Genomic DNA, 27,091 nt, shown 5'->3' with positions numbered 1-27,091 from the left:
CATTAATGAAGCACAACCATGGAATGTGAATGACCCATAGCATGGCATATCATACATGGACTAGTTATATATATTAACATTTCATCTAGATTAAAAACAATAGTAAAACATAATAAAATAGAAACGTTAAAAAAGATCTACGTTCAAACACCAATGTCTTGACCATTTAATAAAACTGAAACAATACATCTGCTTATGTACACTTTTAGTTCTAGACCAGTGATGGTTAACCTTTTTATCCTTGTGTGCCCAAATTGCGCACATGCACGCCCACATGATGCAATGCACCCCACCACCTGCGCATGCATGCATAGCCCCATACTTGTGCGCTCCCTCCCGTACATATATGCATCCCCCGCCCCGTTTTGGGCTTAGCAGGCCTCCTTGAAGCCTCTTGGGATCAAAAATGGGGTAGGGGGCCTGCCACCCCCCACACTCCCATGTATGCATGTGCAACCCACCTGCCCCTGCACATGTGCACAACCCACATGCGTGCATGGGACCCCCAAAAATCAGCATGAAGCTGAGCTGGGCAACAGCTCGCATGCCATAGGTTTGCCATCACAGTTCTAGGCTTTTTTGGCTGCAATACTTTTGGGCTCCCCATCTGCTAAACCACCCTATGGCCCTGTCTGAATTGTTCTGAAAGAGTTCGGATCCCAGCTACAAAAATCAGAACCTGATGGTAGCAGCAGCTGTAATTTGCTCTTTCCCTTTGCTGTTGTCTAGAAATTGCAGCACCTTTCTTTCCACTTTCTGACATGTACAATAGGATTCTTTTTCTGTGCGCTTATAAAATATTATCATGAATTGAGGATTTTTCAAGTGGCACAAGTTTAATCATGTGCTTTGGAAATCAGAGTTTGAAATTAAAAAGAACCATTTTATTATAGAACGGCGTAAATCAAACCAAGCAAGTATTATGCTTGCCAACCCTAAGCTGAACGTCGGTGGCCTGGCAACTAAAACTGTAAACTTTTATCTTCCGCGCATGCGCTGAAAATAAGGTTCAACCCCTTACTAAAAGGTCCAGAAAAAACGAGAACATGCGCGAAAGTTAAAAACGCGCATGCGTCGCTATCTGAATTGTGACGGCGGGCAGTGCAAGAGAATGTGCGCGAAAGACAGCGTTGCGCATGCCTATTGGGAAGATGGGGGGGGGGGAGAACGTGCATGCGCGGAACAAAACATCCGGCAGCTTTTGGTAAGCGCGCCGTTGAATACGACGAAGCGGCAAGGTGGTGGCGAGTAGTGCGCATGCGTACTTTAACACTACTGGAAGGGATGGTGGATGTGGGGCGGGGGGGGGATGAGTATTCTGCTGCGTCACCAGCTGCCTGGTAGCCGCCGTTGCTGGAGAAGTAGCGAGCGAGCTAGGGAGAGAGCGCGCGCGCGCGCGGCATTGTGGGTAACAGGCCTTTCAGCCCCGAGGACGAGCCGCCGCCGCTCCTACCACCGCCGCTCCCATCGCCACCCTGCCACCACCTCGTCCTAACCGGGAGACCTCCAGTCCCGCCTTCGTTTTTTCCGGTCCGAGCCCCTTGGAGAGACGGAGAAAGAGGAAGGAGCACGAATAGGAGCCTCCGTCGCTGCTAACATCGCTCGCCATGTGAGTGAGTGAGTGAGGCGGGCCGGGAACGGTCGAAGTGGCTTCGGATGGTCCCTGGCGTGTGCCAGCCGGATGGATGAATGTGTATTTATCTGGAAAAGGCGAAAGTCTTTCCTCAGAGACCCACCCGTGCCTTTTATTGTGCCTAGATCTGGTAGGGGAAAGGGTGTGTGGACGGTAGTATTTAATGAAGCGGTGAGAGGAAGGCGGCCTAACGTGGGGTTTGCTCTGGCATGTGGTGAGGGTTCCCCCCCCCTTTCTGTTACCCAGGCGGTGCTGCTTTAAATCTTTAAAAGAGTGCCTCTGTGCACGTGCGGAGCGCACTTTCTTCGCCCCTGCCTCTTAAGACCTCGCCACCGTCATCGGCTCCAACTGAAACCGACCTTCTCTTTCGCTTTCCTTTCCTTGAATCGGTACCGAAATGACCGATTAAAGGTGGTTCTTGCTGGAGCGGTCAATATCCTTGGAAGGTGGCGATCCAAAAACTGATTGTGTGTTATGTAATACCTGGTTTAGAAGAATTAAACAGCACGTGCCAGGGGGAATTGTGAGGAAAATGGTTACCTGTCTAAACGGGGGGGGGGGGAGTTGTAGGGAAGAGAGATGTAAAGCAGCTTTTTTATTTTAGGAGTTAAGAGAAGCAAGGTCATGGAGGAGACAAGATTTCTGTGAAGGGAGGGAATAATGCAGCTAAGGAGATCAAAATGTGAATGGAATAGCGTGGGATTCTTGCGGTTTACTGGGCTGGGTTAGAATAGAACATAACTGCTCCCCCCCCCCCCCCCAGTATTCCTTATTGTGCTGAAGCACGTTTAAATATTGGAATAAGACTTGTGGCTCGTAAAAGGAAGAATAATGGAGATCAGGCTGAAGAACGTGCTTGTACATACTGTACTAAAGGGGGCAAAAAACTCCCATGAGCAATAGTGAAAGAGATAAAACCAAAGGCAAATCCTATTTACTGTTGCCTGGAGTGGTAATTGGTAGATTTATAATAACTAAGAAATTAGAATACTTGGGGTTTGAGTTGCAGTGTTGGTAATCTCAAAGTAAATTGTGAATCCATTTTTGAATGAGTTTTCTTGCTCTGGAAACAGTTTGTTCTGACATAAAATGGAAATCTACCTAGCCTTTTATGATTCTTTAGAAAGGTAGAAGAGGGTTTGCCAATATAAGAATTTATGTTTTGCTCAGGTTACTGGTGGTATCTAGTCAACCTTAGTTTATTTCAAAGTTAAATATAATCAAACCTGATTAGTACTAAATATGTATGTGTGTTTGAGTCTTTTGATTCCAGGTGATTGCCTGGACCACTGAGATGTACCAGAATTGTATGCTAGATGTGAAAATCAGAAATCCTGGAAAAAGATAATTGCAGACAATTTGTATCATACAGATACACAGATATGCTCATGGAGTCATCATTAATTATGCTATAACTGAAGATTTAATCTTAATATCTTGAAATTATATTTCAGTTTCGATTTTGCCTAAGGGTGTGCTAGAACAATTTTATTAATTGGAAGTAACCATTTTTATTTTTCCTGTAGGTGTAAGAGGGAAGGCATCACTTTCCAAATGCTCTCCAATGAATTTCTTTATTTTTCTAATTATAGAATAGGAGCTTTATTCCAACCTGAAAGTAGATTTCAGTTTGCCATAAACAGTTGAAGGAAGCAGAATTCTAGGAGAGAATATGTGATGTAGGTGAAAACTTTTACCAAGAACAGAAACAATTACGATAGACTCCAGATTAAAATTCCTTATTGCACTGCTCCCTTGTTTGCTTGTTACCCAAACTAGCGTGGAAAGAGCAGTTACTTTGCATTAATGATTTAGGAACATTTAGAAATATCCTCTTTAAATATCAGTATTGGCACATGTTTTGGGGCTGAATACTTTTTTGAGGGGAGAGTGACTTTTGTATTTAGAATATATTAATGTTGCGTTATTGAGGAAAGAAGTTCAGCTGAAGCCAGAAAGTTTTTTGAGAATGACATTCTACAAAATTACACTGGCAAGAATGCAAAATGCTGCTTGGTGTGCAGGTGTAATATGCAGTTAAACATACTATTAAGATGGTTTTGAAATTGTACCTAGAAGATCTAAGAAATTGAAGCATCTTGAGCAAGTTGAAAAAGGCTGTGCATTATTCACTTTCTGGTTTGATAAAACCAGTACATGGTACATTTGAGTCATTCTGTGTAAACTGTAAGCCTTTATTTTCAAATGGAAATGGAAGCCATTTCAAACTCTGGTCTTCAATCATATTTTATGGGTAAGATGTCACATAAAAGATTGTTTATATGCTTTAGATGTAGAGATAAATTACATATTCATATCAAGCGATGAACTGTTCATTTGGGGTTAACTCTGCAGCTCATACATAAGTTTTATTAGTTATGCATACACACTTAAAACCTTTCTTAAAGATTAACTACTGCCATACTTGATCATTGAAATTACCAACAACTAAGTCATGTAGGATTTTTTTTATAGGAATCTGGAGTCCTTAATGGAAAACACACTAAAGCATTAGCTGCTGTCATGTAGTGCTGTTAAGTACATAGTTTAGAAATAGGATGCTACGACAGGGTTGTGCATACTTTAAGATGCTTTAAGAACATGTAGTTTCGGTGATTTAATAACATCCCAATGTTAAATGTGTCAAAAGTTGGACATGCATAGCTAGTAAGGAAAATGGAGCATGCTGTGGTTTCACACATTCCCTTCCCTAATTCAAATGCATCACAACTTTAAGATTTACTGTTGTATTGAATTACCACTAACAATATTTGCTATTCCAGAATGAAATAGTAACCTTGTATATAGCAATTCAAGTGATAATTTAGGATGATGAGGACATAGTACTTATAAAAGGGCTGTTTTGTCATTATATAAGAAGTTGAAAGTATGGTATTAGGAGGAAACTAGTGTATTTCAATAATCCTTACTAGTTCTTACATTTAAAGTATTGTTCTTAAAATATAAGGTGGAAAGTAACCATCCGCTTCTTTGAGGTTTAACTATGCTATTTCTTTGTTTTTATATAAGATTATTGTTTGGTAGTTTGCTGAAATGTTCCTGTAACTGAATTTATATTGACCAGATTTAATTGTCTGTTTTATTCCATGCAAAATTTGTGTTCTTGGTGTAAGGATAATTGCAGTGATCACCTAGTATTCTTAACCCTACTGAATGCAAGTCCAATAATCTAAAACTTGTTTCTTAACTATATACAGTCTGGTGCTTTAAAGTCCAGAAAATGAGCTCAGTATATTCTTTGTTGTTGTTGTTGAATGAGTTTTCAGAAGAGCCGAGGTGGCGCAGTGGTTAAATGCAGCACTGCAGGCTACTGCTAGATCAGCAGTTCAGCGGTTCAAATCTCACCGGCTCAGGGTTGACTCAGCCTTCCATCCTTCCGAGGTGGGTAAAATGAGGACCCAGATTGTTGGGGGCAATATGCTGACTCTCTGTAAACCGCTTAGAGAGGGCTGAAAGCCCTATGAAGCGGTATATAAGTCTACTGCTATTGTTGTCATTTTGTGGTTAGATTTGTTAAATTGAATCTTGAGGAGACAATAGGTAAACTGTTTCCTAAACTCTGTAAAGCATAAACCAAAATAATTCCTTTCTGGCACAATGTTGTTGAATTTGAATTTCATAGCAGCACATACATTTCTAGAACTTGGTTAATATATCAAATTCTATTTTTGCCATGAACATCAATATCTATAGTGGGTTTGATTGTTTTGTATTTTTAAATCTCATTTGAGTGCTTAAAAATACTTCGTATAGAAAGTCATTTTGAACCATTTTGGAAAGTCGCTTCACTGAAGAATGTCAGTAAGGTTAGATCAGCTTTCAAAAATAAAAGCTTGCTATTAATGATCTTCTTTGCATTAAAGGAAGTTCTTGACTTAAAATAGTTCATTTAGTGAGTGTTCAAAGTTAAGATGACACTGAAAAAAGTGGTTTATGACCATTTTTCACTCTTAAAAACCATTGCAGCATCCCCATGGTCAGGTGGTCAAAGTTCAGATGCTTGGCAACTGATTCATTTACAATGACAAGCAAAGTCAATGGGGAAGTCAGATTCATTTTACAACCGTGTTACTAACTTGACAACTACAGTGATTCACTTAACAAATGTGGCAAGAAAGATCATTAAATGAGGCAAAATTCTCTTAACAAATGTCTCACTTAGCAACATGAATTTTGGGCTCAATTATGATAGTAAGTCGAGGACTACATGTATAAAGCTGTATGTAAATTTTGGTGCTGTATGGATCCTATACTCGTGATAGCGAACCTATGGCACTCATGCTACAGGTGGCATGTGGAGCCATTTGTTGGGGCATGTGAGGTGTTGCCCTGTCAGCTCCAGGGCATATGCCGTGCTGGCCAGCTGATGTTTTTCGCCCTGCGGAGGCTTCCCTGAAGCCTCCAGAGGGCAAAAAACAACCCAATGCACAAACGGGAAGTTCAGCAACTTCTGGTTTGCACGTTGGACCATTTTTCACTCTCCGGAGGCTTCTGGAAAGCCTAATGAAGCCTCTGTGGGGAGGGGAGGATGTTTTCGCCCACCCCAGGCTCCTAGAAAGCCTCTGGAGCCCGAGGAGGGTGAAAAACAGGTCCATTGCACGCCAAAAGTGTGCGGGGAGGGCGGGGGGCATGTACCTGGGGGTTGCGCACATAGCATGGTTGTGGGCACGTCCACGCACAACTCCCTTGTACTCTCCCCCCTCCCGCTTTTGGCACGCAGTGGGAAAAAGGCTAGCCATCAATGGCGGAGGGCCTAACAACTCAGGAAAAAATCCATATGTTTTGACTGTTCACCCCATAGCAGATTTCAGAAACTAATACATTGTACAAATAATTTCAGTAAAAAAAGGGTTAAAGGAAATTAAACAATAATTGCATGCTGATGTAAAAAAAACCTGAAATTTTAATTGTATATCTATGTGCATCATATTTCTTTAAGTTAATTCTGATTGTCCATTGTAATTTGAAAGGCTCCAGCTTTTAGAGTATAAATCTTTGTCAAAATATGAAGGTATACTTTGTAATATTAAAAATGACAGGTCATGCCAAATATTTTTAGTACTTTTTGAGATAAGATTGAGATAAAATTGACTTCTTTTAATATTGGGGAAATTATATTGTGCATTTAGTTAATTACAATTCATAAACAAGACAGTAGAATTTCTTAAAAATAAACATTTGCTTATATTTCTTATCTCTGATGATAGCAGATGATTGAAAGATTAGGTTTATATAACCTGAAACATTAAAATGCCTACCAATACTGAGTCGTAATTAAAATGAGAATCATTGATAAAACTTTAGAAATATGGTTACATTTTTAAAAACTACTAGAAAAATAAGGTTAAATGGACAAATCGGTTGTATAGTTTTATAAAATATAAATTCTTACAGAACTAAATATTTGAAAAACCATTGTTCTTTCAAATTTGTCCTAATTCTGGGTATTGCTAAAAGCAGCAAAAACCTGTGTGGATTTAACATTCAGCCATAATTGCTGAAAATTCTACCATTCACTATTCTCCCTACTTGGTTCTTTCTGCTAAACCAACAAAAAATTAATGAAGAGGCAAACATTTGCCCTTTACATCTAATATTGAACTTACACTAGTTTTTCCCTTCCCAAACCAGGAATTAGAAATCAAATTCAAATGTAATTTCAGTCTAGTTTGTAGGGCAGAACAGTTGAAGAATTCAGGCATAAAGGAAAGTTTTTGCCTCTTCCTAAGAAGAAATAAGTGACTGGGCAACCTAGAGCAACACAGTTCTTACGAACACTAAGCAAAAGGTTACAGTAATTCTGGATTTTAGAGAATTCAGTAAAAAAAAAACCCACCCGAATCAAAATAGCCTTTTTGAAGACCATTCTGGAATTGAACAGATTTTTTAAAAAATATGTTGATTTCCAGATTCAGGAATCCTTCCCGAAAAAAAATGCACTATTGATCTCAAAATAATAATTGTCCTTTTAATAATTGCACCTCAGAGTCAATATGAAGTATTTAACTTGGTGTAAAATAATCAGTAAAAGAGGATGCAATGGTACATAGCTGTATGCTGCCTTTTGATGCTTATTGCTTTGATTGCAGCAGTCTCTTTATGTGCTGGCTTTGCCTTTGTTTATGTCAAGACCATGGCAACAAAACTTGGCAACAAAACTTAGCTATATGCTATGATATGAGCAACTGTTTAATAGAACTTGTATGTTACAAATGTGTGATAGTCTATGGTTTTGCCTCCTATTCACAATATTCAGTATGTGACAATTGGTATAATTGGTCTCTTGGGTAAAATTTAGGATCCCATTGTAAGTCCTTTATGAACATAGCAGTAATCCACTCCTAAAAGTATTTACATAGTGATGGTAAACCTTTTTGGCTTGCATGCCATAAGGGGGGAGTGCAGGGGGATCATGCACGGGTGTGCTGCACCAGACAATGGGCCATCCCCCCAGTGCGCATGCGTGCATGAGAGGCACTCCCCTCCCCCATTTTTGCATGCTTTTTTTGCCCTCCCCAGGCGCCAGAGACTTTATTGGAGCCTGGGGAGGGCAAAAAAAGCCTCCCCCGGAGGCCCTATGGAGGCTTCAGGGACCTTTAGGAGGCTTCCCTGAAGCCTCCGGAGGACTAAAAACGACCCTACAAGAGAACCGGAAGTCCATTCCCAAACTTCCGTTTTGCCCATAGGGTTGGTTTTTTGCGCTCCGGAGGCTTCAGGGAAGCTCCTGAAGCTCCCAGAGGGCCGGCAAGGGAGGCTCTTTTCGCCCTCACCAGGTTCCTATAAAGCCTCTGGAGCCTGGGGAGAGTGAAAAATGCCTTTAAAAAAGGCTGAACTCAGCTGGCCAGTGCATGCTGGCCAGCTGACAGGGCAACGTCTCGCGTGCCCTGACAAATTGCTCCGCATGCTACCTGTGGCACGTGTGCCATAGGTTCACCATCCCAGGCATAGGTGTTCTTATAGCTAGTACATTAATGCAATCATTGCCATGCATTTATTGTAGCACCAACAGATTTTATTACCTTAATGTGAATCACAATAGCATAAATGTGAAGGAATGCTTCAACTCTCGGTAACTCAGTAAGAATTGTGCTGTAGTTCTGTAGCACTCTCGTGGAGTTTTTGATGTTCTTTGATTTTGGCTGTGGTCTTATATTTCATTATGCCACTAGATAACATCATCAGTGCTGGTGAATGTGGGCTTTGCTCCTTGCTTATATAAAGCTGCTTGCCCAGTTGGTAAGAGTGTGGTTTTCTCTTTAGTAAAATACTGTATTCTGCTTGATTGTCTGGTGTTGGCTGCTGCAAATTCTGGTCTTTTTGATTCCACCCTAGCTTTTTAAATACTACCTCTTCAATAGTGTGTAAATGTAGTTTATCAAGCCATATGTTCAGCCATCACTAGGCACATAGGAATAAATCACATCCACACACCTTTTAAAAAGAAAACAAAAAGCTAAGAATGATTAACTAGTTGGGGTAATGAAACATCTGCAACGAAACAACCAAAGTGCCAAGAGCACCAAGTGACTCCATAGTTCAAACCTGAACTACATACTCTCTTTTATTGGATATGATATTTATAATAAGAAAAAAATCTACCATATCTCTAGTTTAAAAGTTAGCGTTTGGAGAAAGACACTGCTGTTTGTAAATTGGCTATAGATTCTTGTATCTTCTAAATCCTGACAAATTGAAAGTTACTGAATATATTCCTAGCATTATAAATTGCTTAGCAAACCAGAATGAGAATTTAGAACTACTAGAAAGAAAAGTTTTGGATTTATCATATCTATCCTGATTTCATTCCTCTTCTATTTAGAAAAGTTGTAAATGTCTTATACTTGAGAAATCATTAACTTAAATTATACTTAACTATAAAAATGAAAAGATTCCTAAACATATGCTGGTCTCTTCAGTACTAGACAGGGTGGATAAAAATCAATGATTTTTTTAAAAAAAAAAATCAGACTTTTTCATTTAAATCAGATTTTTTTATTTTTATTAAATTTATTTTAATTAATAAAATGCTTTTGGAGTAAAAATCTATCTAAAGATAATTTACTGTAAAGGTAAAGGTTCCCCTCACACATGTGCTAGTTGTTCCCGACTCTAGGAGGCAGTGCTCGTCTCCTTTTCAAAGCCGAAGAGCCAGCCCTGTCCAAAGATGTCTCTGTGGTCATGTGACCGGCATGACAAAATGCTTGAAGGCACATGGAACACTGTTACCTTCCCACCAACAGTTTTCTACTAAGATTTTTATGTGCTTTTGAACTGTTAAGTTGGCAGAAGCTGGGACAAATAATGGGAGTTCACTCAGTTACGCGGCACTAGGGATTCGAACTGCCGACCTATTTTACTATTTAAGATCCATTAATAATCTAGTTTATTTAGCATGAAGTGGAGTTTAGTTATGTAGCATGAGGCTGTATATTTTGCAATATTGGGACTGTTGGTGAGTCAACAGCAGGTCAGAGGAGGAGCCGCTGCAGGGTAGAAGTGACAATTGCTCTTTAAAAATCATGATTAAAAATTATGGTGCCTTTCCCCCCTATATCTATATAATAAACATGAAGTAAATGGTTATAAATTAAAAATGAGTTGGAAATGTTCATTTCAATTTACATTTTTTTGATGCAGTGGTCTGCAGCCCATCAAAAACTGGGCTGTGCAAATGAGCAAAGCCTCATCCATGCGCCCTTGGGATCCATGCAGGCTCCCCCGGTCTGTGGAAAAAATGCCCTCCACAGAACCATTCTTTATCATCAAAAAGTTTGGGGGCTCCTGTTTTAATACAAACTCCAATATTCCAACAGTCTAGAGCAGGGGTGTCAAACTCAAGGCCCATGGGCTGGATCCAGCTCACATGGTGCTTAGACATGGTCCGTGAGACTGCCCTGGAAACAGCAAAGTTCTGGCCCATGGTGCCTCTGCCAGCAAAAATGGAGCTTGGGGTGGGGGGGCGTATTTAGCCCCACGCAAACTCTGTTTTTGGCAGCGACGGCCTCCTGCAACTCTCTGTCAGCAAAAACAGAGCTCAGGGGGACCTCCATTTTTACTCGTAGAGGGCTGCAGGAGACCGTCGCAGCTGAAAATGGAAATCACAAGGGCCACACATGTTCCCTGAGCTCCATTTTCACTTCAGAGGATTTCAGGGGGCCATTGCTGCCAAAAACGGAGCTTAGGAGCCTGTTTTCGCTGACACAGCAATCAGGCCACAGACGCCCCCAACCCTAGTGACCACGCTCACCCTGGTTAAGCTGGCCACACCCACCATGGCCGCTGCCCTTTTGAGGTCAGACACAACCCTGATGCAGCCCTCAATGAAATAGTTTATCACCCCTGGCTAGAGAAGAATGAGGGATGCAGTAGACATGCTTGTGGTTAAGGAACAAACTGCCTTCTTTCTGGCTTCAGTATTAATATTCTCATATACATAGTTCCAGTTTCTATATTTTAATAATTTGACTTAGGGAGATCAACTGCAAATTGTTCAAATACATCCATAGATTTTGGCCTATCTTTAGGCTTGACCTTAAAGCAGTTTTTAAAAAAGAAAAACACTTCCCTTTATTGGTGTTGCTGCATTTATCCAAAGCTACAAGGGGGGGCCTAACTGACAATCAATTTAGTCCAGTCCCAAACTGCAAGTTTCATAATTGTATACTCTAGAAAACTAAAACAGAATTTGTAAGCAGTAGTAATTTCATATAAAAAATAGGGGGGGGGGAGACAACAAGCAATAGGGCTGTATGAAAGGAACTAATCGAGGGAAATGAAAAATTAGTTACATTAGCAATCAATATTATATTGTATTATTGTATTGTCAGATGGTTTTTGGATAATAGTATTAATCTAATTCTCAAATTATTTTTAGGCAGCCTGCTTCAGCAAAGTGGTATGACCGAAGGGATTACGTCTTTATTGAATTTTGTGTTGAAGACAGTAAAGATGTTAATGTAAAATTTGAGAAAGCCAAGCTTACATTCACGTAAGTAAATCATTTTATTTCATTCAATTTATTATACCTTCTCCCTCTCAACAGACTGAAAGCTAAGCATGAAAAGCACTGATATGAATAAATACTTGATTTTTATTTTCTTGCAGTTGTTTTGGAGGAAATGATAACTACAAACATTTAAATGAAATTGATCTTTTTAATTGCATTGATCCAAACGTAAGTTCCTTTCTTAATCATTCACTTAATTTTTACATGTCAGAAATATTGCTGTAACATTTTAGACAGCCAAGGCTATGATTATGTAGAAAGGTTAAACTGCCAAATTATCATCCTTATTGTTTATTCTCACTTATTTGTATAATGCCAATTTTTAAATAAAGCTTATTACACATACCTGCTTGTTTGTAAAATTCCTAGAATTGTGTTGCCACAACGAATTGTGCATACATATTTGGTTTTTTTTACTGCTATTCATTTCCAGAGCACTTTAGTTTGAAATCCCTTCACTGATGCACTTAATTTAGTATGTCTTTTTCACCTCCACTATTGCCATTCCTCTTAGAGAAATGGTGACGAATTACAGATTGTATGGTTATTTTATTGGGAAAGAATTATTAGTGGCTGTCTCTGCTAACATCGAGTAGTGTACATTGAAGAGTTAATGTTGTTCTGGAGTAAATTAGATGGATTTAAGCAGCACAGGCTCTTTTTACAATTGGAAATAGAGTTTTAGTCATATATATTTCCAATGATATATTCTTATGTTTATGCGTTTGCATCATTTTTATTGTACCATACTATGGGCTGGGAGCCATGTGATTGAATACACTTTCATATTAAAATGGTCTTTTTTACATTCAGAAAAATCTTGTAATAGCAAATTATATAAACAAGAACATGTGGTGGGAGGGCATTTAATTGGGTAAATCTGATTTCTTTATAGTATAACCTAGGAGTAGCTTTACTCTATCTCATGTTATAAGAACTAGACATACACTGATTATAAAGGAACTTTTTAATTTTTTTTAGGAATCCAAGCATAAAAGAACAGACAGATCTGTTTTATGTTGTTTACGAAAAGGAGAATCCGGCCAGTCATGGCCACGGTTAACAAAAGAGAAAGCTAAGGTAAAAACTGTTTCACTGTAACATTTTGTACCACTCTTAAACTATTAAAACAAGCCTCCATTCTAAACACACTTTTTTGAATACTCAACCCTACACAATATGTTGAGATATGCATAAAATGGAAGATATATTTTAATTGAGCTTGAACAGAATAGCTAAGCTTCAAAATTTAAAATCCTTCAACAATTGCATTTATTATTTTAAAAAACACAAGCGTGCTATTTCCTGTTTTCAGTAGTTTCTTCCTTAAATTAAATACCTAGGCTCTTGGTAAGTGCATTAAGACAAAGAGAACTAATGTCAGCATTATTTCATTTAGCAGTTCAAATAATGTAGAATATATCTCCATTGCCCCAGGAAGGAAAAACTAAAGAAACCACACAGCTAATAAAATGATGGCCTTTGTTGTGACTTTTTATTGTTTTAAATGCAGCTATACTTTTTGAAATCCATTATATTTCAATAATATACAGGTAGTCCTTGACTTACAACAGTTCATTTAGTGACTGTTCAAAGTTAACACATTGAAAAAAGTGACTATGACCGCTGCAGCATCTCTATGGTCACGTGATCAAAATCCAGAGCGTGGCAACTTATTCATATTTATGGAAGTTGCAGTGTCCCAGGTTTATGTGTTCATCTTTTGCGATCTTCTGATTAGCAAAATCAATGGAGAAGTCAGATTCATTTAACCGTGTGAATCTTAACAACTGCATTGATACACTTAACAATTGTGGCAAGAAAGGTCATCAAATGGGGCAAAACTCATTTAACAAATGTCTCATTTAGCAACACAAATGTTGGGCTCATTTGTGGTCATACGTTGAGGACTACCTATGTTGTACAATGCAATAATAAATAAATACCTTCCAGAAGCTCTAAATCAGCCAGCCTAACACATTTTGAAAAGGTTAGGGTTAAAAAGATTAAAAAGAGAGTTTGTCTAATGACAATTCAGTGATATTTTTCAGTCTTGGATATTTTAAAAAGCATTTTAGAAATTACAAAAAGGGCATGGAAATATACATAAAGCCCACCCAGTAGAACTAACTAATTTAAACCAATAATGCACCCTGAAATACAGCATCAACAAAATAAAAGAATTTACAGTAAGTACACGTTAACAAAGCTCAACAAATCAACCAGCCCAAAGCTTTGCATTTACACAATCTTAAAGTGTATGCCTGTGTTTGAATATAAACTATTGCCTGCCTGGGAAATAAATCACAACACAATATATGAAACATCAGTGCTTTGTTTCAAGCTCAGAACATTTGAAACAGTTGTTTGAGATTAGAACATTTATCAGTTACTGTACAACTGTCCTATATGTGTTTATTCCACGTCTTTTATAAGCAGTCACATGTGCAAACTCTTGCATGTTCCATGGTGCATATTCAACATTTCCTTCTCTAAGAAAAAGATTGGGTGGTCTTTGCTCTAATTCTTCCTTTCCTTACTTGTTGAACATATTTGTAAGTATAAATGTTGACGTAGGCCAATTAAGACTGCTTTTCTCATAATCAGATTGAAATTATAAAATACTAGGGATTTACAATACAGTGGGGAAGGCATTAATGAAGAGAAGACTTCTATATATCATTGGTGATCTATTTGGAATGGTGGGGGAAACCCAGTCCAGTTTTATGTGGATAGACTTGCTCTAGTCAGCAAAGTAGAGAGGAGGTGATTTCATTTCCTCCTAGTTTTCCTAAGGATGGAAAATTTATCAGTAGAAGAGAAGCAAATAAGCATTTTTCCATTTGAAAGTTCCTAAACTTTTCACATTATTTAACATGCTCACTTGATTAAAAGGAACCTGAATGAAATGTTTACTTTCTATATCCATAGCTCAATTGGCTTAGTGTGGATTTTAACAACTGGAAAGATTGGGAAGATGATTCTGATGAAGATATGTCCAATTTTGATCGCTTTTCTGAAGTAAGTGGAATATTTTATATAAGAATAATGCTGACAACATGGCCCCAATAAATGCTGAATTGATTATAATGCTGTTGCAGAACATTTACATATTTGTAACAGAATATTTTTCTTTAAAGAAAAGGGCTGAAGTGATGTCATGAAATTTCACATAAAATGTCAGTTTCACAAAATTCCATTTTTATGTGAGAGATAATTTAGTCATTTATGTATACAATCATCAGAGATTCTATGATAGTGATTGGAACCTGAAAAGGGTTTCACTGCTTTAGGATAGCTTAATGGATACTAAGCACTATTATTGATGGTAAAGTTTAATTCTTGGTATGAAAAGGAGCAAATTTTCCTTTAGGTTGCTCAGGTGCAAAATAACAATATGAAACCTTACTGAATATTATATTTCTTTTGTAATTAGATGATGAACAACATGGGTGGTGATGAAGATGTAGATTTGCCAGAAGTAGATGGAGCAGATGATGTGAGTAGCTTTCTATAAGGCTGATTTCACCATGAATGTTGGTAACACCATGTAAACATGCATAGAAATTTCTGTGGACATCATACTAGAAACTTATTTTGGAAATGTCTACATCAGTGGTGGGATACTACCGGTACGCCCCGGTACAGCTATAACAGTGTCTGCTGAGAGCACCAGGTACCGCTGCAGTGCTCCGGAGGGCCTTCCCGCCCTACTTACCTGTATTTGAGCCAATCGGGGCGTGGGCACGGAGCGTATGGCGGCTGCGCAACGCTCCGCTGAGCACGAGCGTCGCGGGCGGTAAGTATGCATGTGCATGCTGCGTGCATGCATGTGGTGGATGCCCCGCCCCGTTGCACCATACCAGTTGCAACAGGATCTGAAACCCACCACTGGTCTACATGAACTTAATTTGGAAGAAATGTGATATTTGCATATTTTGCAATATTAAATTTGATGTTTAAAGTGCCTTGCAGTTATATAGACTTGACTATGAAGGCCCACAGAATAATTTTTTATATCTACTGCTATATGGCTTTTTAAAGTAGTACACTGAATTTACTTGTTAACTTTTCTCTTTTTGTTACAGGATTCACCAGATAGTGATGATGAAAGTAAGTTGATTGTTTTAGGTCATTCATTTGTTGTATTATACTTCTTTTAAAATTAAGAAAATACTAGGAACTTGTTAATATTTACTGGTTTGTCTCTCCCTTTCTATTTCATCCTTTCTATTTCAATCGCTAATTAATGTTGTTGTAGATAATTTTCTTTTTAACAGTTTCCTTTGTACAGTGAATATAAAAAGTTTACACACCCCTGTTAAATGTCAGGGTTTTGAGTTGTAAAAAAATCAGACCAAGATAAATCAGCTCAGAATTTTTCCACCTTTAAAATAGCATAGAAGCGGTACAATTCAATAGCAAAACAAATTTCCTTTTGGGGGAGTGGAATAACAATAAGAACATACAATAATATGGTTGCATAAGTATGCATAGGGATGTGCCTGTATACAGAATTCAGAACTGATATTAAATAGTAATCAGTACACACCTGCCATTACTTAAAGTGACACTGATCAAGCCCATATAAAGTTCAGCTGTTTTAGTAGGGTTATTCTCACATTTACTCAGTTGTCTCAGGGATCTCCTTGTTGGAAGGTATCAGTCAGGAAAAGAGTACAAAAATTTCCAAGATCAGGAAACACAGTGAAGACAATCATCAAAGAAAATATAGCACAACAGTGACATTACCAAGAATTGGATGTTCTTTCAAAATTTATGAAAAAAGAAGAAAACTGGTTGAAGAGGCCCAGAGCAACATTAAAGGAGCTATAGGAATCTCTGGCAAGTGATTGTGTACTACGTGTGACAGAAATCTCTTGTATTCTTCATATATATGGGCTTTAGGCAGTGTGGCCTTTTTCTTACAAGAAAAACATCCAAACTTGGCTACATTTTGCAAAAATCTACATCAAATAAGAAAAGCACATGGGAAAATGTCCTATGGTTGAATAAGGCCAAGATTGAATTTTTTGGCCAGAACTCCAAAAAGAGTGTTTTGCATAAAAACAACACTGCACATCATCAAATTACCCAAAGTGAACCATGGTGGTGGCAGCATTAAGTTTTGGGGATGCTTTTCTTCAGGTGGAATTGGAGTTGTAGTCAAAATGGAGAAAATTATGAACAGTTACAAATATTGGTCAATTTCGGCACAAAACATCAGGCCTCTACTAAAATGAAGAGGGTTTTCACCTTTCAGCATGACAGTGTTCCAAAGTACCTCCAGATCAGCAAAAGAATGGTTTCACTAAAGACAAAGTTTTGAAATGGCACACCTAAATCCAATTGAAAATTTGTGGGGTGACTTGAAGAGATCTATCCCCAAGAGAAGCGCTTGCAATCTGATAGATTTAGAGCACTTTTACAAGGAAGAACGGGCAAAGATTCCCAGAGCAAGATGTAGCATGCTGACAAGTTCCTACTCCAGAAGACTGAATCTTGTCATAAAATCAAAAAGTGCTTTCACAGAGTATTACTTTATGGCTATGCACATTTATGCAACCATATTATTGTTCATTTTTAATGTTATTTTTCCCCTTAAAAGATATAAGTACAGCTTATGTGCTTGTATGTTATATGCTATATTAATTAACCCAGGAACACTCTTCAAGCCTCCTAAAGGCTATTCATGCTCTTTTTTTGAAGAAGTAGGGGGGGAAATGGGCCAGGTTTCACGAAAAACGAGCTGTTTTGGGGAGGTTTGCAGAATGCAAAAACTTTTTTTAAAAAAAAAATTTGCCTCTTGAAACCTTGGTGCATCTTATACTCTGGTGTGTCTTATACTCCGAAAAATACGGTAGTTTATCACTGTAGCTTTGAATTCATCACACTACTGATCCAGGAGCCAATAATTTTAAGCATGAAAGTTGAGGCCTAGCAGGAAGAAGTGTCTTCTTTTCCAGAATGGGAGGAGGGAATGGTCACACGTGGGTTTTATCACAGCCTGATTGGTCCAAGGCTGAGAGGAAATCTATAAATACCGGTGCCTGTCCATTGCTAGCCCAGATTCTCTCTCAGCCTGGTCCAAGCTGTAGAGTAGTTGGATAGGTTCTGTTTGTTTTCTCCTTTTGGGTGAGTTCTATTCAATCTGATTCCTATTTGGCTAATTGGGCACTTTAAATTCAAATTCTAAATTGATCTGCTGCGGCCCCAAGGGACAGATCTCTGCCTCGGGCGGCTGGGGGAGAGCCCAGTGGGGCACCAGTCTCCCCCCCGCAGGCCAGGAACCTTTGCCCGTCCCCGGGTGCGGGGGTGCGGTTCCATTCAAACTGCTTCGTTCAAACTACTTGAAGGGGCTGTTTTTTTGCAGCATTCAAACTGCTTCGTTCAAACTACTTGAAGAGGCTGTGTTTTTGCAGCAGGAAAGTGAAAGTGAAACTTTAAGCCTCGAGGCTCCAGCGTGCAGATCGCTCCGGAGGGGGCCCCTCGCTGCAGGCTTCCTTTGTTTGTGTTGCCGGGGAGACAGAGCAGGGGGGGAGAGCGGCTCTCCCTGCTCAATTTAAAGTGAAGCCGGCTAGAAGCCTGGCTGGGCTGCTGGTGATTATTTCCAGCCCTTTTCTCCCGCGCACGGAGTTCCGGTGGCCATTTTGGAGGCTGCCACGTGCGTGAGGCCTTGCCTTATTGACGGGCCTAGTGCGGCCTAGTGAGAGGCCTTGAGCCTAGGTCTCCCCACAGGCTTCAGGCCCTGGTCTCAGGTGGGACTTTGGAGGCCGATTCCTGCTCCTTTCTCAGACACGTGAGTGGGGCATGGACGAGGGAGCGGAGATTCCCCAGGGGCAAGGGGCAGGCCCTACTGGGAGTGAGGAGGCCTTGGATCGGGAGGTGGGGAGGGGGGCTCCCCCTCAGAGATCCCTTTCTTCAAGGCGCCCCTCCAGTTCTGTCTCTAGGGATGAGGCAGCTCGCCATAGGGCGCTGGAAAGGACCTTTGCCAGGGCAGAAAGGCAGGCCCAGTCCTCCAAGCCTTTATCTAGGGACAGATCCAGGTCCCCTGTTAGGCCCATTTCAGAAAGGTCTCTACTTAGAGGTTTTAGCCCGGCTTCTTCATGCAGCTCCCCTGGTAGGTCGCAGGCCTTCTCCAGGAGGGGGCGTTCTCCATCCCCCATAGATGATCCTCTGGAGGGCACGTCCAGAGGCCCCTGTTCCCCCCAAAGGTTGGCTCCTCAGGGCCCTGCTTCTACTTATGGGGATGTGGAGGATCTGGATAATCTCCCTGAAGGGATTAAGAGGCTTATTTCGGCAGCCATCACTCGGGGCATTGCCCAGCGGGACAAAGGCTCCCTTTACTCTAGGCATGGGGGGCTGAACAGGGCTCAGTTTCGGGCTTCCTCCCCTTCCATGATCAGTGAGGCTTCCTTCCTGGGTGGGGGGGAGTTACCCCAGGAGATGGGATTCTCAGATGATGAGAATACCACTGTTTCGGAGGAGCCTGCTTCTAAGGTCCTATTTATGCCCGCCTTGTTTAAAGTTCTCTTGGATAAGGCGAGGCACACCACCAAGGTCGGAACTGGGGATCCCTCTGTGCCCCCCCCAAGGGATCCCAACATGGTCATGTTCTCTGCCACGGCCACCAACAAGGAAGAGATCCCTGCCCCTCCCTTGTTCCTAGAGGTTCTGACCGACCAGTGGGCTAAACCTTCCACTTTCTCTTCTCCAGGTAGTACCGACCGTCGGCATTATAACATGGAGCAAACCTTTGCTCAGGCCATTCAGCTCCCGACGGTTGACACCCCTGTGGCCGCATTGGTGTCCTCCTCCCCGGTGGTGTCGGGCGATGCGGCAGATAAGATGAAGCCGGAGGATAAGCGCGCAGAGCTTACGTTGCGGAAGAACTTCAACGCCACAGCGTGGGCCATTAAGGCGGCGGCCTCGGCTTCCTACTTTAATCGTGCCACGGTCATGTGGCTCAAGAAGCTGCAGGCACGCATTCCCATACAGGAGGACCGGATCCATCAGGATCTGGTCAAGATTCTGGCGGCGTGTCAGTTTTCAGCTGACGCGACCTTGGACACGGTCAGGTTTGCTTCTAGCGCCCTGGCCACCTCGGTCACCTCCCGTAGGCTCCTGTGGTTGCGCCATTGGCAAATGGACAACAAAGCGAAATGGGATTTGGCGGCTGCCCCCTTCAAGGGGCCCGATCTCTTCGGGGAGGCTCTTACTCGCATCCTCGTGGAGGATAAGGACAAGAAGAAGGTCCTACCCTCCACGGCTAAGAAGGCCGAGAACAAGTCACGTCCCTTCCGTAGGCAACGGTATAGGGCCCCTAACTTCGGCTATAACCAGCGCTTCTCTTCTTTCTCTTCTGACAGGCATTTCTTGGGGCAGCCCTTCCAGGACAGGAGCCGTTTCCAGGGCCAGGCTCGGCGGCCCTTTCGGGGGGGAGGTGGCCGTCCCTTCCGCAGGGGGAAGTGACTCGAACCCGAGTCATCCCATCGGCGGCCGCCTCGCTCTTTATGCGGACCGGTGGGACGACATCACGTCGGACGCCTGGGTTCGAGCCACGGTTCGTTACGGGCTCAGGTTAGAATTTCTCTCCACTCCTCCAAATCTCTTTCGGTCGTTCCCTCCATCCCGGGGTCGAGAGCGCCGCCGCCTGATGAGTCAGGCGATCGCCCACCTCCTCGAAATCCATGCGGTGGAGGCGGTTCCCGCAGGGGAACGGGGCCGGGGCCATTACTCAAATCTCTTCGTGGTCCCGAAGAGCACGGGGGGTTGGAGAGCAATTCTAGACCTCAAGCGCCTGAACAGGTTTCTGGTCTACAGGCGGTTCAAAATGTCATCGCTCAAGTCCATCCTTCAGGGCATCAGGAAAGGCGATTTCCTGGCCTCCGTGGATCTCACGGAGGCCTATCTTCATATCCCCATCCTGCCCGCTCATCGCCGGTTCTTGAGGTTCTCCCACGGGCCCCACCATTACCAGTACAGGGCTCTTCCCTTCGGCCTGGCCTCGGCCCCGAGGACCTTCACAAAGGTCCTGGCGGCTCTGGCGGCCCATCTGAGATCGGTCCCGGTCCGCCTCCAATGTTATTTAGACGATGTCTTGCTTCAGGCGGGCTCCCTCTCTCAGGCCGTTTCAGATCTTCAGATTACCATTCGAAGCCTCCAGGCCCTGGGGTTCTCGGTAAACTTCGAAAAGAGCCATCTCACTCCCTCCACTCGCATTCTGCATCTGGGGACAGTCATAGATTCCAAGTTGGGGGAGGTGCGTCTGTCTCAGGAGAGGCAGGTCAGCCTTCGTCGGCTGGCAGAGAGCGTTCGCACAAAGCGCTCCGTTTCCATCCTCTCTCTGTCGCAGTTATTGGGCAAGATGGTCTCTTGCATAGGGATTGTCCCGTGGGCCAGACTCCATCTTCGGCCCCTTCAATGGGAGCTTATCCCCTATCAGAGGGGACGAATGAGCAATTCCCTTCGGACTCTCCGCATCTCGACGGGAGTCCGTGCATCCCTGGTGTGGTGGCTCTCCCCGGCCATCCAGCGGGGGTGTCTGTTCTGGGAGCCGAACAGGGTGACCGTCACCACGGACGCGAGTCTGTTCGGGTGGGGGGGCCCTGGTGGGCTCTCGGTTGGCTCAGGGCAGATGGACGGCCTCGGACCTCCGTCACAACATCAATTGGCTGGAACTGAAGGCCGCGCGTCTGGCTCTGAGTCACTTTCGCTCCTCGGTGGAAGGGAGCCACGTTCTCCTCCTGACGGACAATGTGGCCACCAAGGCGCACATCAATCGTCAGGGCGGGACCCACTCGAGAGCCCTCTGGCTGGAGGCTCTGCGATTGGGGTCGTGGGCGGAGAAACACTTACAGTCCCTGGTGGCGGAGCACATCTCGGGACTCTCCAACGTCCAGGCGGACTGGCTCAGTCGAGCAACTCTGGACAACGGCGAGTGGCAACTCCACCCGTCGCTGTTCCGGGAGATCTGTTGTCGGTTCGGGTCCCCCTGGGTGGACCTGTTTGCGTCTCCCGAGAACACACAACTCCCGCGTTTCTTCACCCGTTTCCAATCCAGCTCGGCAGAGGGCACGGATGCCCTCAGGAGCCGGTGGCCCCCGGGCCTCCTCTATGCCTTTCCCCCCATTCCACTCATCCCGGGGACCGTCAGGAAGGTGGTGACGGAAAGGGCCCTGGTCATTCTGGTGGCCCCGTTTTGGCCCAGGAGACCCTGGTTTGCGGACCTGGTTCAGCTGTCAGTGACTTCCCCGTGGAGGATTCCGCAGGGGGAGGTGGTCTTACGGCAGGGGGCCCTGATTCACCCAGAGCCTCAGTGGCTTCAGCTGACCGTTTGGCTCTTGAACGGCGGCTTCTAAGGGGGGCTCATCTGTCTTCCGGGGTCATTCGCACCATCGAGGCGGCCCGTCGTCCCTCAACGACCCGCATTTATAACTCCACCTGGCCAGCGTTCGTCCGCTGGTGCTCCCCCAAGGGCATCTCTCCCGTCAGAGCCACCATCCCCAACGTCTTGGATTTCCTTCAGAAGGGCCTGGAGGACGGGCTCTCGCAAAACACCTTGCGTCGCCAAGTGGCGGCTCTGTCCTCGGTCTTGGGGGGGGCGGGATCTTCTTCTCTTTCCCAGTCTCCTCTGGTCAAGCTGTTCCTCAAGGGGGCGGCAAATCTCAGGCCTCCCCCCGTTCATAGATTCCCCACGTGGGATCTTCCGCTTGTCCTCAAGGCATTAACAGGAGCCCCGTTTGAACCTCTCCGCTCGGTGCACTTGCGCTTCTTATCACTGAAGGTGGTCTTCCTGGTGGCCATCACTTCCGCCCGGCGTATATCCGAGCTGGGCGCCCTGTCTTGTAAGGACGACCTCTGTCATTTTCACCAGGACAGAGTGGTCCTTCGCCTTGACCCGGCGTTCGTCCCCAAGGTAAATACCCCCTTTCACAGGGCTCAGGAGATCGTCCTGCCTGACTTCTGCCCGAGTCCGTCCACTGACAGGGAGCGTCTTTGGCATCGTCTGGATGTCCGCCGTGCCTTGCAGATCTACCTCCGGCGGACCAAGGATTTCCGCAAGTCGGAGGCCTTGTTTGTCTCCTTCCTACCTGGAGCTCTGGGTTCGAGGGTGTCCTCGGCTACCATCGGCCGTTGGCTGCGTCAGGCCATCTCGGAGGCCTACGTGGCCTCAGGGCGGCCGGTTCCGTCAGGTGTCACGGCGCACTCTACAAGGAGCGCGGCAACCTCGGCAGCGTGGGCCACGAGGGCCCCGTTTGAAGACATCTGCCGGGCGGCTACCTGGGCCTCTCCAACCTCGTTCATCCGGCATTATCGTCTGGATGCTTTCGCGTCGGCGGACGCGTCTTTCGGTCGTAGGGTCCTACAGGGGGTGGCAGCTGAGGCTCCCCTTGGTTCCTAGAGTTCCTGTTCTCCCTCCCTGGGACTTTAGCTTGGGTATGTCCCACGTGTGACCATTCCCTCCTCCCATTCTGGAAAAAGGACGTTGGTCTTACCTGAACGTCTATTTTCTGATGGGAGGAGGGAATGGTCACAACCCGCCCTGAGTTCTGTCTGTTGGGGCCAAGGGGAGGGCCCGGGGGGTGTTTCCCGGGGTTTGTTGTGTTGTTTCTTGTTTTTCAGTTGTACCGTTCATGTTCGAGAATCTGGGCTAGCAATGGACAGGCACCGGTATTTATAGATTTCCTCTCAGCCTTGGACCAATCAGGCTGTGATAAAACCCACGTGTGACCATTCCCTCCTCCCATCAGAAAATAGACGTTCAGGTAAGACCAACGTCCTTTTTAGTAAGAAAACGCTTATCAAACCAGTTTTTATTTAAACATAATATTTCTTTTTATTCCTGTTTATTAATTTTCTATGCTGTTCATCTCACTGATAAAATGACTCTGGGTGGCATAAAAATAATTTATATTGCTGATTGTAACCAATCTACTTGATTACAAACCCTTAAGTTTTGCAGTCGGTTATTTTCAGTTTTCCTCTGACTGACACTTCCTCTTCAGAGGTAGTACTTGAGGCTTACATTCTATATCCTTGCTCACTATGGTACCTTATGTAGGGTTTGAGTGAATATCAGTACATCTGCCAGGTTAGACAAAGTTGTTTACATAATAGTCATTTGTTTGAATTTAATCTCTTTTACCACCTATATTTTTCCTTCTTTATTTACATGTTTAGTGAGTTCCTTTCCTTATAACCTAACCTATACTCTCTAGTGTCCAAATGGTAGAATTCTCTTTTTACAGCTAACTGCCCATCCCCCAATATTTAACATGGAGTTGGTTTTCTTTTTCCAAGTTGTGGTTTAGCATAGGTGATATTATAAACTATTATGCATTACCCATCAGTGTAATAAACCTTTTGAGTTTATTGGAATTATAAAAATATTGCCCATGTAAAAGGCCTATAAAGATTGTATTTGGTTTTTAGGTAGCCTCTTTTGTATTTGCATACCAATCTATACTTCCCTGGCCCCCAGACCTGTGGAATAAGAATGTTGGAGGAATGGGAAAGGCTTAGTGTGTCTTGTATTATGATTGAAAAATGTAAAACATAGTGGGAAATTGCCATTATATTTCCAGACCTTAGCACATTTGGGAAATAATGTATGGTCAGTCATTGACTTACAACTATAATTGAACCCACAATTTCAGTCATAAATTATGATAGTCATAAAGTGGGTTATGTGATTGCCTGATTTTACAACCTTTTTTGCAGCAGTCATTAAGAGAATGCAGCAGTTGTTAAGCAAATTCATTCTTCCCTGTGGGGTGGTTTTTTGCTGGAAAATGGAATCAAATGGCCAGAAAAATGGGCTGGTCACCCATAATACAGTAATGGGATGGACATCGACATGTTGATTCTGGCTCATAATTTCCTTTTTTGGGTCCATCGGCACTTCAAACAGTTGCTAAGTTACCAGGCACCAGTTGAGGATTACCTGTATGCAACTGGACATATTTTCATTAAGGGTAGTAATCCAGATATTTGAAAGCTATCAAACCTTGTGTACTCTACCTTAACTATGAAATGGTATATTGTCATATTTTTGAAAGTTGAAAGTTACAGATGTTTTTCTTGACAATACTATAAGCCACAATCAATATCTTTTTTTCTGTTTTTTTTTCTGTTTTTTTTTTCCTTTAGAAATGCCAGACCTGGAATAAAAGAAACTGACAAATGTTGGTGTTTGAGGAAAGACTTCATCACAACATTTCATAATTGAGATAAGAATTCCTGAGTTGATAGCTCTAAAGACAGAAAATGCATCCTTTAATTCATCTTCAACCTGTTTTAAGCAGCTTCATTGATTGGTGCATACCATTGTTCAGGGCAGTCTTAAGCTACATGAGGCAATAATGTTAGCATGAAAGTTTTCCAGACTTCCAAAAAAGGAACAACAAAAACCCGATCACACAAATATCTGAGGTATAGGCAGCCAAATCAGTTGCAATAAAAGGGTTTATAATGCCTCTTTGCCTCATCGTAAGATGGTACAATGGGTAAACTCAATTTACATGAAGTGGTAAATGTATACTTTTCCCCCTTACATTGTGGACTGCAGACAACTCAAGTTTCCAATTTTGTAGCTGGAACAAAACTGGCTGAAGCAATGTTTTAATTGGCTTTGGAAATTTAAGCTGGTAAAGTGCTGTACCTCCAGGGGTGTCTTCAGGGTATGTTCCACTAATGTTTAATGCTTTTCACTTTGTTGTATTTAATCACTAGTTAGTGTTCAAGATATCCTAGCTAAAACTAGCAACCCCTTTAAAACTTAAAATGGGTGAAGCGTGTAAACTTGGTTGTTTGACCCTCAGAGCTCATGAATCTCTTGCTTTGGAGATGGGAGCCTGTACATTGTTGCTTATCAATCTGTACATTTAGACCAAATTGTATTTGCACTGTTGGTATGAAAGCGAGTGACAAAATGTTAATACACTATTGGATCTTTTGTTTTTTGACCAGCTTATAAGCCTGAAAACCTCAATTTGTGTTCAAAGCAGTGGGGATTTTTTAATGTCTACATTATTTCTAAATAAACTGTTGAAGACTCCATGACTGTCAACTGTCTGGCTGGCTGTAACTTCATGTATTCTTACTATTTGTTGGAATGAAGTACTTTTATTTCGAGTTTGGGATAATAATATAGGGCTGTTCAAGCTGTTTGAAGGAGGGGGAAAATTAATATTACCAAATGATACCCCTTAAACAAAATTGGACTTGTAAATTTTGAATTCTGACAGCAATTTAAAAGAAGTGTAATTTGATTAAAATAAAAACGGTCATCCCTTAAAATGCTGAGCTTCTGCATTTCACACCTGATTTATGCAATACTTATTTTTTAAAATGAGCATAGGTGACTGCAGTTTGACCCATAATAATTTACAGAAGAATATTGAATATAGATTCTAATTCTGAACAGAGAAGTATTTCTAAATGTGTATTTCAATGCACTCTACCCCAAGATCTTGTCATATGTTGTTCCCAGTTCCATATTTTGGTTAATGTGTTTGGTGTTTTCAGTTAAGCTGTAATCTTACATGCATTTTATGGAGGTCAAACGAAGGTATTTGGAATAAAATTACTTGGAAATCAAGAGGGAAATCCTGTCTTTTCAGCTGGATTTGTTTTCATTTCATAGTCAATCTTAAATGTAGAGATGGCACAAGTCATCTCTTTGCTTGACAAGCTGGCAAATAAGGTCCTAGCCTGCACAAACATCCTTCCATTTCAGCACCAGCAGGTTAGGCAAGAATTTAACTCTAACTGTAATTTAAACTAAGGATTGAAGAAGCTATACAATTAAATTATGGGTTGGGATGGTTTATATTATTTTAGTTTGAAGGTTGGTCAAGTTGATGTTTCACTAGACTTAAATTGTGGGATAAACAGCCTGCATGTACTGGCAAAAAAATAATAATTCACATCTCATTTGGGTAGCTAACATACAAGCAGAGCTTATAAATAGTATAACTTATAAATTGTTAACTGCCATGACTTCCATTAGAGCATATTCAGTAACAGCTTGGCTTTTATTCCCTGGATCAACAAATTCTAAAGACTTCGTAGTGTGCACTATAATTGTTCAGTGTTGATACAACAAAGGTACTGCATACATTAGTTCAGATTTGAATGCCTCAGAAATAGACCCTGTTTGTCAAGATCATCTAGCAAAATCTTGAAATGTCTTGTTGCAGATCTGGCTGTTCAAGGGGAATGAAAATCTTATCTGCTGTTGAATTACAAATTCCTTTAAAAGTAAATCTACTGAATCACATAACAAAATTCTCATCCAGCTTATCTTCCCTTCTAAGCACTAACCTAAAACCCCAGCAGTCATAGCTGGCATTCTACCAGCCATGAGCTGTCCCTGAAAATAGTTGCTATGAGGTACGTTCATTAAAGTGGATGCCATTATCATAGCC

General features: G+C 42.3%; 1 protein-coding gene across 1 annotated transcript; it reads left to right on the top strand.

Moving 5' to 3' along the window:
* The first annotated feature begins 1,344 nt into the window (after window positions 1-1,344).
* Window positions 1,345-26,262, top strand: PTGES3 (prostaglandin E synthase 3). The gene is made up of 8 exons (XM_032209651.1): window positions 1,345-1,609; window positions 11,529-11,642; window positions 11,759-11,828; window positions 12,642-12,740; window positions 14,592-14,681; window positions 15,097-15,159; window positions 15,749-15,773; window positions 24,813-26,262. Coding segments are annotated over exons 1-8 (483 nt in total). The 5' UTR covers window positions 1,345-1,607; the 3' UTR covers window positions 24,833-26,262.
* Window positions 26,263-27,091: the final 829 nt, after the last annotated feature.

This window comes from Thamnophis elegans, chromosome 2 (assembly GCF_009769535.1).
Source record: "Thamnophis elegans isolate rThaEle1 chromosome 2, rThaEle1.pri, whole genome shotgun sequence".
NCBI lineage: Eukaryota > Metazoa > Chordata > Lepidosauria > Squamata > Colubridae > Thamnophis > Thamnophis elegans.
The sequence above is the reverse complement of the archived record's forward strand: the minus strand, read 5'-3'. Positions and strand labels throughout refer to the sequence as shown.